This window comes from Agelaius tricolor, unplaced genomic scaffold (assembly GCF_023055355.1).
Source record: "Agelaius tricolor isolate 1412-34295 unplaced genomic scaffold, bAgeTri1.0.p SCAF_9, whole genome shotgun sequence".
Taxonomy (NCBI): Eukaryota; Metazoa; Chordata; class Aves; order Passeriformes; family Icteridae; genus Agelaius; species Agelaius tricolor.
Window position 1 is genome coordinate 21,560,728 of NW_027269269.1, and position 15,814 is coordinate 21,576,541.

The 15,814-nt window shown below is 49.6% G+C and overlaps 1 protein-coding gene across 2 annotated transcripts; it reads right to left on the minus strand.

The window, feature by feature from the left end:
- Positions 1 to 27: 27 nt before the first annotated feature.
- On the minus strand, positions 28 to 15,535 carry USP5 (ubiquitin specific peptidase 5). Of its 2 annotated transcripts, none has more exons than XM_071433141.1 (20): positions 15,378 to 15,535; positions 13,807 to 13,932; positions 13,443 to 13,509; positions 10,497 to 10,630; positions 10,026 to 10,171; positions 8,914 to 9,098; positions 8,250 to 8,344; positions 7,549 to 7,742; positions 7,325 to 7,396; positions 6,001 to 6,082; positions 5,658 to 5,783; positions 5,065 to 5,218; positions 4,504 to 4,678; positions 3,094 to 3,182; positions 2,776 to 2,898; positions 2,035 to 2,178; positions 1,739 to 1,884; positions 1,501 to 1,654; positions 793 to 877; positions 28 to 626 (listed from the first exon to the last, which is right to left on the minus strand). In XM_071433141.1, exons 1-20 carry the CDS (start codon positions 15,483 to 15,485, stop codon positions 533 to 535), a joined length of 2,499 nt encoding a protein of 832 aa, XP_071289242.1. In that variant the 5' UTR covers positions 15,486 to 15,535; the 3' UTR covers positions 28 to 532. The 2 variants fall into 2 exon arrangements, with proteins under 2 accessions (XP_071289242.1, XP_071289241.1); XM_071433140.1 differs by having other exon boundaries at positions 2,707 to 2,898.
- Positions 15,536 to 15,814: the final 279 nt, after the last annotated feature.

Consider the following 15,814-nt stretch of genomic DNA (forward strand, 5'->3'; position numbering starts at 1 on the left):
CCGGCGGGGTCAGACCGGAGCCAGGGCGGTATTTCGACTTTTATTTTGTCCCTCGTGTATTTTGGCATGTCAAGGGCACACAAGGGGAAGCGCTGCTCGTGGCCCGCCTTGCTGCCCGCCCCACGCCCCCGCCCGACAGGGCGGGCAGGAGGAACCCCCCCCATTCACAAGCCACACGTACACACAAGCCCCCTCCTCTCCTTCCGGACAGCAAGGAGGTGGCATCATCCCACCAAGCAGCGAAGCACTAGGGCTGTGTGTCACGGGGGTGAGGACAGTGAGGACATTTCCTATAGAAACAGATATTCCCAACCCCCCAAACCCCCTTCACTCATGGCCACAGGGGCTCCAGCCCCCAGCCGATTAGTCAGTGAACTCTTGTCTCCCCGTGTCTCCACAGAGAGGCCGTGAAGGGACTGGGGAAAGGAGCAGGGACGAGAAGGACCCTGCTCCCACCCTCACTGCCCCCACCCCTTTTCCCCCCCACACCTTCAGCCCACTCTCCCCCCACCACACACAGCAAGAGGATGTTCTAGCTGGGAATCCGCTGGTAGAAGTAGATGTAGCCCAGGTCCTTGGGGGGCTTCTCAGAAGCACAGACTTTCTGGTCGTTGTAGATCACCCACCTGCAACAGGCAGAAGAGGAGCTCAGGAATGCCATTCCATGGCTAAGACACAACTTGATTACACTCACCTGCTCTCAGCCCCAACCCCCCAAGACCTCTAAGGAAATGGGGCAGAATGGGGATTTAAACCAGTCCCTCAGTTCCCTTACACTGTGGAAAACCTTACCTGCCATCTTTCTTGATGTGACAAACATAATGTCCGCACATAGTTGAAGTGCCCATGTGGCTGATGAAGGCAAACAGCTGATATTCTTGAAAGGAGGAGGGAAGAGAGGATTGTCAGGGAAAGAGGAAAGATGTCTTACTCCCTAACACCCTGTGCAAGGCCCCCTCTAGAGAAGGATCCCTGAAGGAAGCTTTGCTGGGTAATAATTTAGAACTTGATCCCCATCAAGTGTGACTGTGAGTGCTCTTAAGGCCAAGCATACAGGGAAGTAGGAGATGCTAACTTCCATTTAGCCTTCTCCCAACTTTTTATTTGGGCCATGGGTGCTGGATGGGTAAGGCAGGGATTTCACCTCCCTACAGCCTCCAGCAGCACTGGCACAAATTCTGCTTTTTTCAGTGGGAACCAAAAGGGCAAAAAAAGCCTCCCAGCACCACTGGACAAAAGCAGCACAGCCCCTCCTGTCTTTCACGTGATGGCACTTCCCCAGCCTCTCTCTTATTGGCTTCCACGTAATCCTCATCCAGCCTGAAGGGTCTAGAATACTTTGCCATTCCTTCCCTCTTCCTCCCTGCTTCCACCTCTACAACCAGACCAGCTCTGCAATAGCTGCTGTTGCTAAAACTTGCAGTACTGCATGGATCAGGAACGACAAAAAAATGTTGAGTTTGCACCCCAAAATCCACATTCCTCTGGCTTGGAACTCACTTCCAGGCCCATCGCGCACTTTGGGACCCACGGGGACGGATTCAGAGATGGACTCGGCTGCCGAGCGCCCCTCTGAGATATCCATAGCAGCTTCTGCATCGAGGTCATCAATGTGACTGAAGATCCAATCCACAGCACGCTCCAGACTGTTGTTCTGGAAGGAAAAAGAAGACAGTGAACTTGGGAATTCCTGTTCCTGGGAAAATCCTTGCGCTCTGATGTCACTCGTGCCTCTCACCGTGGCTCTAAGCGCTTTCATCGCCTGGTCCCGGGAGAAGCCCATGGAGACAATGGTGGCCACACTGTCTTCTGAAGGAGGGTCTGGGCAGGCAATAGTTGACCCTGGCCCACTGGATCCAGGGAGAACTAACGGGTTAGCAAAGTCTGCAGCAGGGAACACAACACAGCTCAGAGTAATCAGATCTCTCCAAGAGGGTACAGCCCAAGTCCAAACTACTTCAGTTTTCCACTGTGGTAGTAGGACACAAGAACAGCCCAGAAGCAGTAAGCTTCACCACGACCATGGCCTCGTACCTGGATCGTCCATATGTGACATGACCCAGTTCATGGCCGCCTCAACCCCACTGTTCCCTGTGTAATACACGGCTTTGCGGCAGGCATCCATGGGAAAGCCCATTTCCACTAGCTGGATAATCACCGACTCATCCAGCATGGGTGCTGTGGGGAGACAGATGTTAGAGTCACCCACTCCCACCCATCCCTGCTGGCTCCATTTCATCTCATGTCACACAGCCTCCAAAGCCACCACTTCCTAGCTTTATTTCACACCAAGTTCCATCTCTTGGCTTTTCTCAGCCACCTTTCTTTTCCAGAAGAGCAGTCTCACACACAGGCAAAATGATTCAACCATGAACTCGAGAGCACTGGCTCTTCCGTAGGCTCTGAACCCGCTCCCACTGTGGTTTATAAAAATTAAATACCCCTACCAATTAAATCCTGTATAAATCCCAGCTCTGCCTCCTCTAAATGCACTGGACACGCCACCCCATCTTGCACAGAACAGGAATCAACAAACCCCCTTGCATAACACCCTTGCATAACAAGCATGCAAGGGAGGCAGCTGGCAATCGCTGACAAAAGGACAGGGAAAGTCTGAGCAAGTGGGAAACTGCTAGCATGGGACACAAGGCAAGGAGAGCAAGGAAATGAGTCAGGCATCAGGAAGAGAGGAGGAGAATCACTAACATGTCGGAGAGGAGAAGTGAGGGGAGCAGAAGGAGTCGTCGTCCTCGTTGCCATAGAACCCCAGGCTACCTTTGGGCTCATCTGGTGTCACCAGTGGGGGTGCGATGTCTGGCATTTCCTCTTCTCCTTCCTGCAGCCCCGTTCCCTGCAGTGCAGAGATATCCAGCTCCTCTGGCATTTCAATGGAAACATCTGCAAGATATGGTCTTGCTCAGCCTCCACATAGGGGCACAAACAAAGGACTTGGCTGGGAGATCTGGAAGGGTAAATCCCTGGGGATGTCTGCAGCAACTTTTGGGATAGCTACTTTCCTCCTAGCAGTAATGACCACAATATGCATATGTGACTCCCAGTACCTATATGCTCTGTACTTCTCATCCTCCTTACCAAGCTTTTTGGGCACCCAGTCCAGACCGAAAGTGAACTTCTTGATCTGGATGACCAGATAATCTGGGAAAGAGGCGAACCGCGTCGTTCTGGAAGAGACACGTAACATTTTTAAACACCTTGTCAGCAGAGACTGAGGGTATCTAGCTGATCCAAGAAATCAGTGAGTAGGACAGAGCCATGTCCTGAGCAAGTTGGGGGATACACCTGTCTGTCCAGCTTGTCTGTGCTGAATTTAAAGCTCCTCAAATACAGAATCATTTCTAAGGCAGAAGTCCTAACAAGATGAGGTGGAATGCAAATCTTGGAGATGAAAAAAAATAGTATATATTCTCTACCTTCCAATCTTGTATTTTACAAGCCTGGTTAGATTTTGTTTAGTTAGAAGTCTAACCCTTAAGGAATGTAGTAGAAATAACTCTTTTTATTAGACCAACAGATACACCTGCAGGAACTGTCAAGAGCACTTTTTTGGATATGAAACAGAAGCAGCGACTTTTAAGTTAACTGAATTTGATTAAAAATTATTTAGTTAAGACAATTTGAGAGAGAAAGTGTCTGGAATCTATGAAACAGAGGGGAACATTTGTGAAGGGAGAAGCACCTGTAAGTGAGACAGATACTCATTACCAGGTGATAATTGCAACGTGCTGTAGAACTAAATTAAGTGACAGTAAAGTGTTTGAATACAACTCAGAAAAAATTAAAACAAAATGTTAATTTTCAATGTGATGTCTGTTTATAGTAGCTATTGCTTAATAATGGAGCATTTGTTTAATAATTTAATTAATTACTATTAATTAATTAATAGTATAGAAAAGCACTTCCAACTCTGATGACTTTCATTGCAAAAGAACACTCAGCATCACAGCAGAAAGCTGCTTACATTTCTAGTCTTGTCACTTCAACTTTGCACTGTTGCATGTGCGACAAGCAGTGAGAAAAATTAAAGCTGTTTTTAAAACCTTGCTACTAGCATTTAAACTAGCATTCTTTCAAAGAACTCATGCATCTGTTACACTCAGTGTTCTGCTCAGATCTTCACAGTTAAAAACTTGAAGAAATTGTAGAGATAGTGCAAGATCAGCGTCATCATACAGTCAGTACAGATTTCAAAGCTAAATTTTAAATTTACAGTAAAAGATACTATTTTCTGAAATACCACTGTGTTTTCGTAGCCTCTCAGCAACCGAAATCTGATGGCTAGGACTTCACTAGCACTGCTGTTCTGCCCACTGAGGGTAACATCCAGCACTGATGAACTGATCCCCTCTCTGCTTCAGTGCTCTATGCACCCAGGGTGTGGAGGACTACAAAGCTTCAGTAATCTTCTTCCCCCAAGCCACTACAAGAGGTCCCCAGAGATGCAACTAAGGCCAGCTCATCACAGCTTAGCTGACACACACTTACTTGAGAGCCACAGACTTGGCCTGCAAGGCTGTGCTCCAGAAATCATCCACCTGCTCTGGAGCTCCATAGGCCTCTAGGCAGGAGCTGAAAGGCACCTTGGCTCGCACCAGCTCAGGCAGTGGCTGCTTCTCCTCCTCTGCCTGCCTCTTCTTCTCCTCATACTCCAGCAGTTCATCTAGAGAATAAAGCAGAGGAGTCAAGGACCACTTCTAGGTACCTACAAAGTGACTGGTGTAAGCTACAGCCAGAGGCAGAGCAGGCCTATAGATACAGGCCACGGAGAATGGAGCACAGCTTCCAGAGCACAGTTCTGCTACTGCAGTCACTCCTGTTGTGCTGCTGAATCACAGCCCAGCTTGTGGTAGCCGAGGGAGAGGCTCCAGAGGGACATCACTGTGTCACACCACCTCTGAAGATATCAGCCTGATCCCAAAAAGCAGGAGAAGGACCTGGCCTCAGAAGTGGCAAAGAAGTTCCTCTTTCATTTAAGGAGTTCTGTGAGAAGAGTACAATATACAAACCTAGGGCTTGCTACTGTTGTGGTGTTGGCACATTACTGACCTTTGTTGAGTGCAGCATCCATGGGCACAGGCAGCTGCATAATGTAGTCCACACGCTGGGTATATTTCACCTTTTCTGTGGCCAGGCACTTCAGCTTCTCCTCCACCAGAAAACGGAAGACCTCGTTAGGGTTCTCCGAGCTGCGGCAGTTCCTCTGGAGAAGGAGAAATTAGAAGGACAGATGTAATATCAGAATGGCACAAAAATGATCTGCAGTAACAGTGATGTCACACAGCACATGGCTGAAGAGTAGTCACTTCTGTACCCAGTACCCTGGAAAAGACAGCAAAGAGGAAAGTCAAAGCCAGCTTCTGTGCTCCAGGAAGCTATGGCATTCCTGCTCCTAGAGAAGAAACTTTACACCTCCAGCTGTGCCACTCCCAAAAAATATTTCTCCAGGGAATCAGCCCTGAAAACATGGCCAAGCACCTATTCTTCTCCACCCTGGCAGGTGCTAGATGGCCCACTTCCCAGTGTTCTTTCCCTCTCTCTGCTCTCACTGCCAGCTTCTCACCTCCACTCCTCACCCCTTGCTGTGGGAAGAAAATCAAGCTGGACTTTTCCATGATTTGACAGATAGACTCAACCATTACCTCCACCATGTTGATGAAGTGCAGAAAGAATTCCTGGGCATCCTGCTGTCGGTTAGTGGAAAACTCTGGGTGCCCCTTTCCAATGAGGGACTTGAACATGCGTGGAGCAATGCCATTTTGCATACCCTGCAAAGAACAATGTGGAAGAAGGTGGTCATAATTTGCCAAGCATGTGTCCTGGCATGTAGCACTCTATTCTTAGCCATGCTTTTCTTCAGGTGACAGGCCTTGCAAGAAGCCCCAGCACATGTCTTCAGAAAGGGTTCTCCCTCCTTTGCCATGTAGCACACAACAATACCTCATGCAACACACACATCAAGGGGATGCCATGTCCAAGCCTCACCTTCTGATCAAGCTGCTGCTCCCCATCTGCAGAAGCTGGCCTTGAATACTCTCCAGAAAGCAGTCCATGGCCCAGTTTGGCTCTGGAATGACAAAGTCACTGTTAGTATCAATGTTTCTTCAATTTCCCATGCTCCAGGAGCCACAGCAACCCATCCAGCTCTGACACTGCCATGGGCTGTCAGTCTCACAGATAATAGCTTTCTCTGCTGCACCAGGCAAGATTATCTTATAGTAGTCTGCTCTCTCTGGCCCTTGGAGACATCACTGACTTCAAAGTTACCAGGGCTTTAGGGTGCCAATCTCAACCACTGCTTGCACACTGAGTAGAACAAGAAGGAACAGCTGGTGCTGAGCCACAGAGCAGCTGTGCAACAGCCAAGCTGAGCTGCAGCCTGACAGGGGAACGGAGCAGTGTCTGACTGTGCAGGAGACAACAGGGCACAGAGAAATTGTCTGAGCCAGAAATAGCACTGCTGTGAGCAGACTGGTCACGTTTTCCCAGAGGAAAGATTGACTGCATCAGGCACTTAATGGACAACAGTATGTGTTTAGAGATTTACTCCTACACCCAGAGCCTCCTGCTGTTCCATTTCACTCCAGTCCTTCCCCATCATTATTGCCATTTGTCTGGAACCAAGCCTTACCAATTCCTCCTTTTGACCAGGTAATCATCCTTCTGGCTGTCTCACCTTAATCCCCTCTCAGTGAACACCTCACTCCAGGCTGCCTGAATTTAGAATCCTCCTGTACCACTGAATTCCCTGTCCACAAATGCCACCTTCCATTCCTCCACCCCAAACTTCCACATGCTTGTTTGAGAGCAGCTGCAGCACAGACTTGACATACTTGAAATGCAACCCCCTCCCAAATCTTGTTTTTCTCCTTCTGCATATTCTCCTGCACAGTACCTCTTGAGGGAAGCCTTTTTAGGCATACATAAGTTATCTAGTGAGAATAAAGCTGCCTAAACCTATGTATCCCCTTGCTCTTTGCCATCTCCCTCCACTACAGATAGCAAGCCCCTTTTAACTGTTATGCAGAGAGAAGCTGCCTCCCAGAAATCCCCCCAGTTTAACAGGCACAACACACAAAATACATTTCAGAGCCTCTCATGAACACAGGGTGCACTCTGTCCTCTTCATCTAGGGCATTCAGCTGAACTTCCTTGGCTTAGATCCTCAATGATGATTGAGGATCAGTGTCTCTGGTGACAGGCAAGGAAAGAGAGGTGAGGCTTGAGGGAGAACCCTGGAGCAAAGGAGCACAGAGGGGATGCATCCAGGCAGCCTCAGCCTTCCTTCTCTCACCAAAATTCTACGTACACTTGTGTGCTGAAATCCTGTGTGGGGTCCGAAGGTGCACTTTGGAATATCTTCTCCAGCTTGTCCACATACCTGCAGAGCAAAACAGAGCAATCTAAGGGATATGCAGCTTCATCTGGTACAGATGCAGTTCTGAGCATGATTACTGCCACAGAAGCGCCCAGCCCGAGGGGACCTTTGTACTGATCCCAGCCTAATGGAAAGGAGTGATTAAGCTCACTTACTTTCTCTGGAAGTCTGGGATACTGAACAGCACCTGCATCACAGAATTGAGGTAGCAACTGTTGCCCAGGTTACGGATACCAGTGTACCCAGGCCCATAGAGGGGCTTGAGCTGAACACCAGACTCCTGGATGAGCTCCCACTCGCCAATGCGCTGGTTCATGTCTATTTCCAGTTCTGTCATTGTCTTGTCTGTCTGCAGAGGGAAAGAACAGGAAAATCCTCAAAGAAGACTCAAGGCAACATCAGAGGTGTGAAAAGTGCAACGCTGTAGAGAAACAAGAGTCAATCCATTCTGGTTTATTCTCTTAGAGGAGGAAGAAACAAGAGTTGTTTCCATATATAAGAATACCTGGGACAGAAAGAGGAGGGAAAAGAAATATGTGAGACATCTGAACGATTCCCTAGAAAGAGGCATGGAAACTGCACACTAACAAAAAAAGGTCAGCACCCGGGAACCTCCCTGCCCACAGTACTGACACATAATCCCAGGGAAATAATCCTGAGGGACATGAAAGAAAGGCAAAAAAGGCAATCAAAGAAGAGAGGCAGATGAGACAACTCTCTGTGTGACAAAAAAACCCCAAGGTTTCTTGACCAGGAATGGCTCTGTATAGCTACAGAAAGTTGGAATCTAGCAAAGACACCTCAGAGCTGCTTCTCTCTCCCTCTGGGCCTATGGAGGACACCACTTCCTCCTCACCTTCTGCATCTTGAGCATGTCAATCCCAAAATGTGCCAGGTGTTCTGCCAGGTTGGGATCCAACACCATGTCATCCTCATCATAGGAGTAGACATCTATGCAGGAAAACAGAAAAAAAAGGAACTTGTAATGGCCTGTGATCTCAAATTCACAGCTGGATGAAGAAAGCGCTCAGAACTGGGTGTTTTGACAAACTGAGCCATTGGACTTTCTGCCCTTTCTCAGCAGAATAACGTTAACAGACAGAATGGTGTTCTAAATCCTCCTAAACATGTGACAAGACAACTTTGTCACTGATCAGGGTACAGAGGTACACTTATGCCAGGAGTAATGAAAATAGGTTACTGTGCCATATACTCTCTGCTCAGGATTTGAACACACGATTCTTTGATAAACACCCCAACACAGAAAATCAGACGGCAACCTGGATAACTATTCTAAAAGCTCCCAATTACAAGGGAGGGGCAGAGGAAGGCGAGGTTTTTTTATCAGCTCGTTCTTTGCCTCACACAAGAAGCAGGTCAGAGAGGCAAAGTTCACAATGGGATGACACGGCGTGTTCCAGGTCACAAGATGGCCAACACCACCCTGATACCTGCAAGAGATCTGCGTCAGCCTGAGAGGTGCCTGGCCTCCCCAAGCCTGGGAGGAGCCCCGTTCTCACCAGCCCCATCAGGAGTGATTGTTCCCAGTTTCACAGCCAGAGGGTAGCCGGTTTCTCGGTAGTGCTCGACCGCGTGGTTGTTGCCGCCGCTGCCGTCGAAGTAGCGCCGACCGCAGAGGATGGCTCCGTCCGTCATGTTCAGCCACAGGTTCTCCTTCATGTCACACTTGCTGCACTTCCAGCCACTATTGACAAGGACCAGAGAAAAAGAGATCAGAGGGAAAACATCTGGGTTCTACCTCCCAAGCCCTCACCATTGCTGCCCACTGCAATATCTGTAGTGTAAGTGATGCCATTCCTCTTCTACTACAGAACACTGAGAATCCGGACATACCCTAGTGTGCCACTTCCACTGAATCTACTGTGACAAGGTGTCAGGACCCAGGACATCCCTCTGGCTGTCCTGAGCAGCCAAGACCCCTGCCAGGGGTCTCAGAGACCCTGGCACAGAGACCAAAATGCCTGTGGTTTTGATTATGACTTGTGGAGCAAGTTACCAACCTTAGATGAAGATCTGCAAGGCCACGACAAATTAAGTAGAATGATAGTGAATTTATCACGGGGTGAAAAAGTAGATTTTGGGGTTTTTTAGAATGGAGGTTCAGGGGGCAAGATGGAGGGATCTGGTGTGTCCTGCCTTTCTCCTTCTTCTTGGCCTCCATCTTCTGCTGTGATGTTGGCACTTTTAGATTGGTTTAGAGTAGAAGCTCACTGTCTAACATAGGTGATAGGTATTGGAAAGTTATTGTAAACATTGTATACGTAGTTTTTAGTATAAAGACATAACATCACCCCGGGGGCAGGCAGAGTGCCTGGACTGTCTTGCTGAGCAGACCTTGGCAGGACAGGAGAAAGCATTTTATAGCTAAGATAAAATAAAGCTAAGATATAACCTTGAGGCCAAGAAATTAAGAGCCCTGACTCCTTCTTCCAGTGCCAGGCTGGGAAAAGAGACTTTCTAACGCATCTCAGGGTCACTCTGACCAGCTAGAGACCCCGACAACAAGGCACACCTGGAGACTCCCAAAAGAAGCCTCATCTGCTGCTGCAGCCCAGCACAGGAGAAGGGCCTGGGACACGAGTGACACAGCAAATTCCAGTACTATGCTCACCACGGTGGGATGCGAACATCGTTCTGAAGCTGGTGCAGGGAAAAAGCGTGCTTGGAAACACGGCGAACCTCCCCATCCCAAGCCTGCACCTCCTGTTTCCGTGAGGCTGAATCTGCTGTCAGGATGGCCTCAATCGCACTGGCAATCTGGAACCAGGACAGCAGGAGAAAACATGAAGGGCTGGACTACCATGGTAAAGGCACAAGAAGCTTCCAGTGCTACAGCACTCCACATTTAGAGAAGTTGGTTGGGATTTTTGGGAGCCTCAGTCACACACAAGGCAGAACTCTGTAATATACACACATATATATATTATATATATACAGCACTGTGCAAGTGCAGAGCAATCCTGGTGACTGCCAGCTGAGACTTCACAGCAGTTCTGCAAGATCCCCTTTACAGGGCAGTTTCCTTCTCTGTAATGGTACATTTCCTCATCAACAGTAACCACAGCCCTCCAGCCAAACATACCCTGTCTTTGACCATGTCTGGTAGTCCCTCCAGCCCATCACGTGGAATATCCAAATGGTCCGGCAAAATCACTATTTTTACATCTTCGTCATATTCAAACTTTTCTTCTGTGATGTCAAATCCACCTTCTACACCTACAAGAAGAAAAAACATTGTGGTAACAGGTGAAACCAAAGAGCTTGGAAAGCTTCTTTCCCCACAGCTTACATGAAATAAAGCACCATGACTAAGACAACTATCTAAATCAGTGATCCACAATCTTTCTTCCACTTCTGGATCCCAGAGCTTCTGCTGGTGCTGTGGACTTCACAGGAACAATTATAAGCCTAATGACAATAGATTTTGTTTCTCCCAGCTCTTTTTACAGATGCTTAAAAACAATCTCCAGACTCTGGCTACAAGCCAGAGGAAAACCAAACCTCCTCTAGATGGGCACTGTGAAGAGAGCCGTGATGAAGCACGGGTGTTCAACCTTAACCAGAATACTCAAGAGAATGAATGGAGATGCGCATGAAGAGATCATCTTGTAAGCCAGGACAAAGGTCAGGTCTCTCAGCATCTTTAAGAAGTCTGTCTCTCTTTCTTGCCTTTTCCAGAAAGGATGGTCTAGAGTCCTGCACTCAAGCAAGAAGAACCAGGAGCTCCTCTGGAACCAGAACATCCAGAATTGCAGAAAAAGTCTGAGCAAAGGTACAGTGATAGTGGTTTCTATGTCCACCTAGCTGTGCTCTCCAGAGGTTGCACCAGAAACTGGAGATCCATACATAAAAGGTTATTTGCCAGTTATAAAGAGCCATCATGGACACCCACCAAAACATCTGCAGTTTCTGCAGATTCCCTCACCTACAGTTTTTGGACTATATAGGTACTCAGAGGAAAAGCTTGGCCTTCTCTGTTCTGCAGATATTCACATCCTACATCCCAAAAGGAAACAGGCAGAAGACACATGGCTTATTAGCAGCCTAAACCCCCTGTGTTTTTAAACTGAATTTCATTTATTCCCGGAAAAATTGCACGCTGTGACTGCAATAATCTCTGCAACAAATATCTGAACATCTGCAGCTGCAACAAATCTCTGAAGGGAAGAAAAGCTTTTGCTGCTCAGTGCCTCTGCCTCAAGAATCCTGTGCGCAACACAGTTCTGATAATCACTACTGTGTTTTCTTGAAACATTCTTGTCAAAAATATCCAGTCCCATGATATCTCCTGCAACTCCCTCCTTAGATACCGACAATTTTTACACTATGCACAAACTGCTGCATATGAACACAATGATTTTAGAAAACAGTCACCAGCATCATGCAACAACATACCTAGATAATCCTCATCCTCTTCTGTGCCTCTCCAGCACAGCCCAGAGATTTCCTGTCACCACTTCACAGAGTAAGGCAATACACAACCCCCCAGGGCATTACACAATTCCTGAACCCTAAACAAACTAAACCAGACTGGTGAGGTCCCCTCAGGTGGTTTTGTGAGCTTCTGAGGCTCCAGATGAGAAAGAGGGTCAATAGCCACCAGCTTGCCCTGAGGTACACTGCCTCCCTTTCCATGGTGGTACCTAAGCATCACACACCACAAAAGTCCATCTACCAACATGCAGGCATAGGAGGCAAGCACTGCAGATCTCTCATTGAGAGGGGGAAATGAGGTACAGAGAAATCAAGGGCTACATTTTGTTCACAAATCTTTCTAGTACTTTAAAAAAATCTCCCATGTCAGAATTAGCTATACCACCACAGTTCAGCTAAAACAAAGATAAAAAAAAAACTTCTCCTGAACTTGAGACCATTGTCTCACAGGGCCAATACTTTCTTTTATTCTCTCCTGCTCCATTCACACCACTAAGCTGTTATCACAGGCAGGTATTTGCCAACTCACTGACAACACTTGGTGAAAGACCTTTGAAGAATTCAGGATGCAGAAATAACTCATAATGCAGACCAGGCCTCATGTCTCCAAAAGCAGCATAATCATATTTATACATAAAAGCACTGGCTATCTGAAGAAACAGAGACTTCAGCCTCAATTTTGCTAGGAGTGTTCTTTGGGGCTCTATTCAGCTCACTAGCAAAACAAAGAGCAGCTGCCATCTTAATAGTGATGTTTGTGCTCTGGCAGTAGACGAGTCACTGGGCGTCTACACCAGGGAAAAAGTGAGCCAAAATCAAGACATTCACAGTCCAGATTCTGGATTTCCCTCTAGTGGTCAGCTTCCAGCAAGCCAAGAACCTGTTACTGCTACAAATGTTCATGTTCCTTCCTTTATGTGTCTCCATAATGGCTCAGAAATTACCAGCTGAGACTGCTCCAAATAAGCAGCGTCTCCACTGACTGCCATGACAGCCTTCTCAGTCGGTGAAAGACAGTAATGGGAACACCAGCCTTGCTCTTCCAAAAAATCGAATATTTAAAATATTTCTTATGTTTTAATGTTCATGCATTTCCTCCAGTATCAGCCTTTTAAGACCTAATGAACCAAAAATGCTAACACAGCATTTCTCATTAATTTCTTCCTTGTCTGTATCAATAATGCTAGTTTAATATCAGAAGAGTTTAAAAAATAGTTTTTCTGCCAGGACCTTCAAGCTGACTTTTCTCAGACACAAATTTTCTCAAGTTTACTTCAGCCCCATGCTGGGCATGTTGTGTTTAAGCAACAGTCCCAGTCTGGTGATCCCCACACCAAGCTGAGCCAGGCATGCAGGGTTACGGCAGAGGATAATAAACATACTTATACACGGAAAACAAGGTGCAACTCTGGACACAGAACACAACCACCACCTTAATGACTGTTCTACAGACACTGCTCACCGGAGACACACTGGAAAACATGAAGTCTGAATTTGGCCAGGGATACTAGCCAAGAAGAGTAAAGCAGAAGAGACAAACCAGGCAGCCCCTGGCTGAACACAGGGACCATACAGCACATAGGTGCTTCCTTACCAATGGCCAAACGAGTTGGTTTCTTCCTCGGGGGGTCCCCAGCACTGGAGTTGGTGTCTTCTTCCTTCTGTGGCATTGAGAAGAAATAGGGAAATAAGAGTTAAGGGGACAGGCACGCTGTAGTAAGCCTTAGGGACTGAAATCAAGCTACTCTGAAAACAGAAGGAAACCAGGCAGAAACAACATGGGCAATCCATAAAACAACTCAGCACAAGCAGAACTGAAGCACTGGTGTCCCTCAATTCACCAGGAAAAACAACAGCTGTATCTCAGGAGAGAAAACTCTACATCTGATGGAATACACAGACATAGCCTGGCTCTCAATTTCAGAACAAGTTTGAGTGTATGTATTTTTATTTTTTACCAGTTTACGTGTTCTTTTGAGGTGCAGGTAGACCCGCTGGCCTGTTTTCTGATAGTGCTTTTCCACATACTGCTTCCCAAAGCCCAGGAACGTGTTCATGCAGATATACAAGCCGCCATCTGACTCCTGGAAGGAAGGACAGACAAAACTGAAGGGAGGTGGTCAGGAATGGCATTCCAGCTGCTAGGATAGGCAGGGCAGACTAGTCATTATTCATTAAGTCATGGCAACAGCTCATTCCTACATAACAGCCACAAGTAGCTAGTAAGAAATAGGATGGCAAGCCCCAGCCTGGCTGTCCCAGAGGAACAGGTACTCCTGTCACGATGATGTATTTAAAAAACTATTTGTGTGTTCATTTATGGCAGGATGCTACCAAATCAGGAAAGCCTGAGTTTCCAAAAGAGTTTACCTTGCAAAAGGCCCCTAGCACACAGTTTACAAGTTCAGAACATGGTACAATCATTACCAGCAAAACTGTGGTACCCTGTCCAAACACATGACTCCCAGTGCCATAGGGAATGCTGCCAAGCTACAGTGTGAGGAAGGTTAACAGACCATTGTTTACTTTTGCTGTTGTGTTCAAAAGCCTGTGAGCAGCTTGGAAACAGATACAGAATGTGCCCCCACCATGCCATCAGCAGCTGGAAAACACCACACTCATTCAGCAGATACCCTTTTCAAACTGAAGGGGCAGGGGACCCAAATGCAAGGGTTGGAAAGGAGAGAAACCACTCAGAAGCTTTCAGAAGCTGCTGGGACTGAGACAGAGCAGGCAGCGCAGGGTCAGGCATCCCTGTGAACCTCGGGGAGGGCAAGAGGGCCAGGATGCCATGTGCAGTTGCCCCGAAAGACCCGTATCTCCCTGCTGGAGCCCAGCTCTGCGGGATGGGGCTCAGCACGGACGGGCGTCCGCTAAGAGGCCCAAGGGGCACCTCGCCCTCCCGCTGCCTTCGCCGCCCCTTTGGTCCACTTAGGCCGAGCAGGGGTAGCGCAGGAAGCGCAGGATGTCAGCGGGGCGGAGATGGCTGGAGAAGGGACCACTGCCATCTTAATGACACAGCACCGCCTCGCCCCCCGCCCGCCGGGCCAGGCCAGGCCGCGCGGCGAGGCCGGGGAGGCGGCTCATACCCGGGCAGGGCGGGACCCCCGGCCCGCCCCCCGCCGCCGAGGGCGGGCCCGGGACGCGCCCGACCCCCCGCCCCCCGCTGGACTACAAGTCCTGGCGAACCGGGCTCGGAGGGTTCGGGCCGGGGGCGCTCCCTCTCCAGGGGCTGCCGGAGGGCCGGGTCCCCGTCGATCGGGGCGAGCACCCTGCCCACGCCCGCCCCGGCCCCAAAACTACAACCCCCAGCGCGCCGCGGGCGGGCGGGGCGCACCGCGAAGCACGCCGGGCGTAGTAGTCCGCGAGGGCCCTGCGCGCCGCCCGGGAACGGCCACCGCGGCCACGGGGGAACCACAAATCCCGTGAGGCCCCGCGCGGGCGGCGCCCCGGCCGGCGGCGGGGTGGGAGCCGGCCGCGGCGGGAGCAGCCCGGGCCGACGGGCGGGCCGGCGGCGGGGCGCGCTTACCGGCGTGTCGAAGGAGAAGGCGCACTCGTCCTTGTGGACGCGGTCGCCGGCCTTGGGCACCCGGATGGACGGCAACACCGACAGCAGCGCCTCGCTCAGCTCCGCCATGACAGCGGCTCACCGCGGCACCGCCCACAGCCCCGCCCCACCCAATCGCAGCCCGGCGCGGTCAGGCGGGTCCTAACCAATCGGCAGCGAGGCTGGAGGCCGGACTCGCCCTGCCTACCCGCCGGCTCGCCCAATCGCAACCACCCTCCGGCCATGGCGGGAGGCGGTGCCGGGCTCCTCCACCAATAACGACATACCGAGGGGCGAGGGGGCGGGACTGTCTCCGAAGATTGACAGCAGGGCGAGGCGAGACGTGACGGGCGGGGACTGCGGAGCCGACGCGCTGGCGGGGCGGGGAGGAGGGCGTGGCGCATCCAGCCCCGCCCCCT

Excerpts from the sequence above, each read along its gene's own strand:
- USP5 (XM_071433140.1), bottom strand. The coding sequence starts at position 15,485 with ATGGCGGAGCTGAGCGAGGCGCTGCTGTCGGTGTTGCCGTCCATCCGG. Across the intron at positions 2,899-3,093 it reads CTGGGTGCCCAAAAAGCTTG|ATGTTTCCATTGAAATGCCA; the intron begins GTAAGGAGGATG and ends CATATCTTGCAG. Across the intron at positions 627-792 it reads CACATCAAGAAAGATGGCAG|GTGGGTGATCTACAACGACC; the intron begins GTAAGGTTTTCC and ends TGCCTGTTGCAG.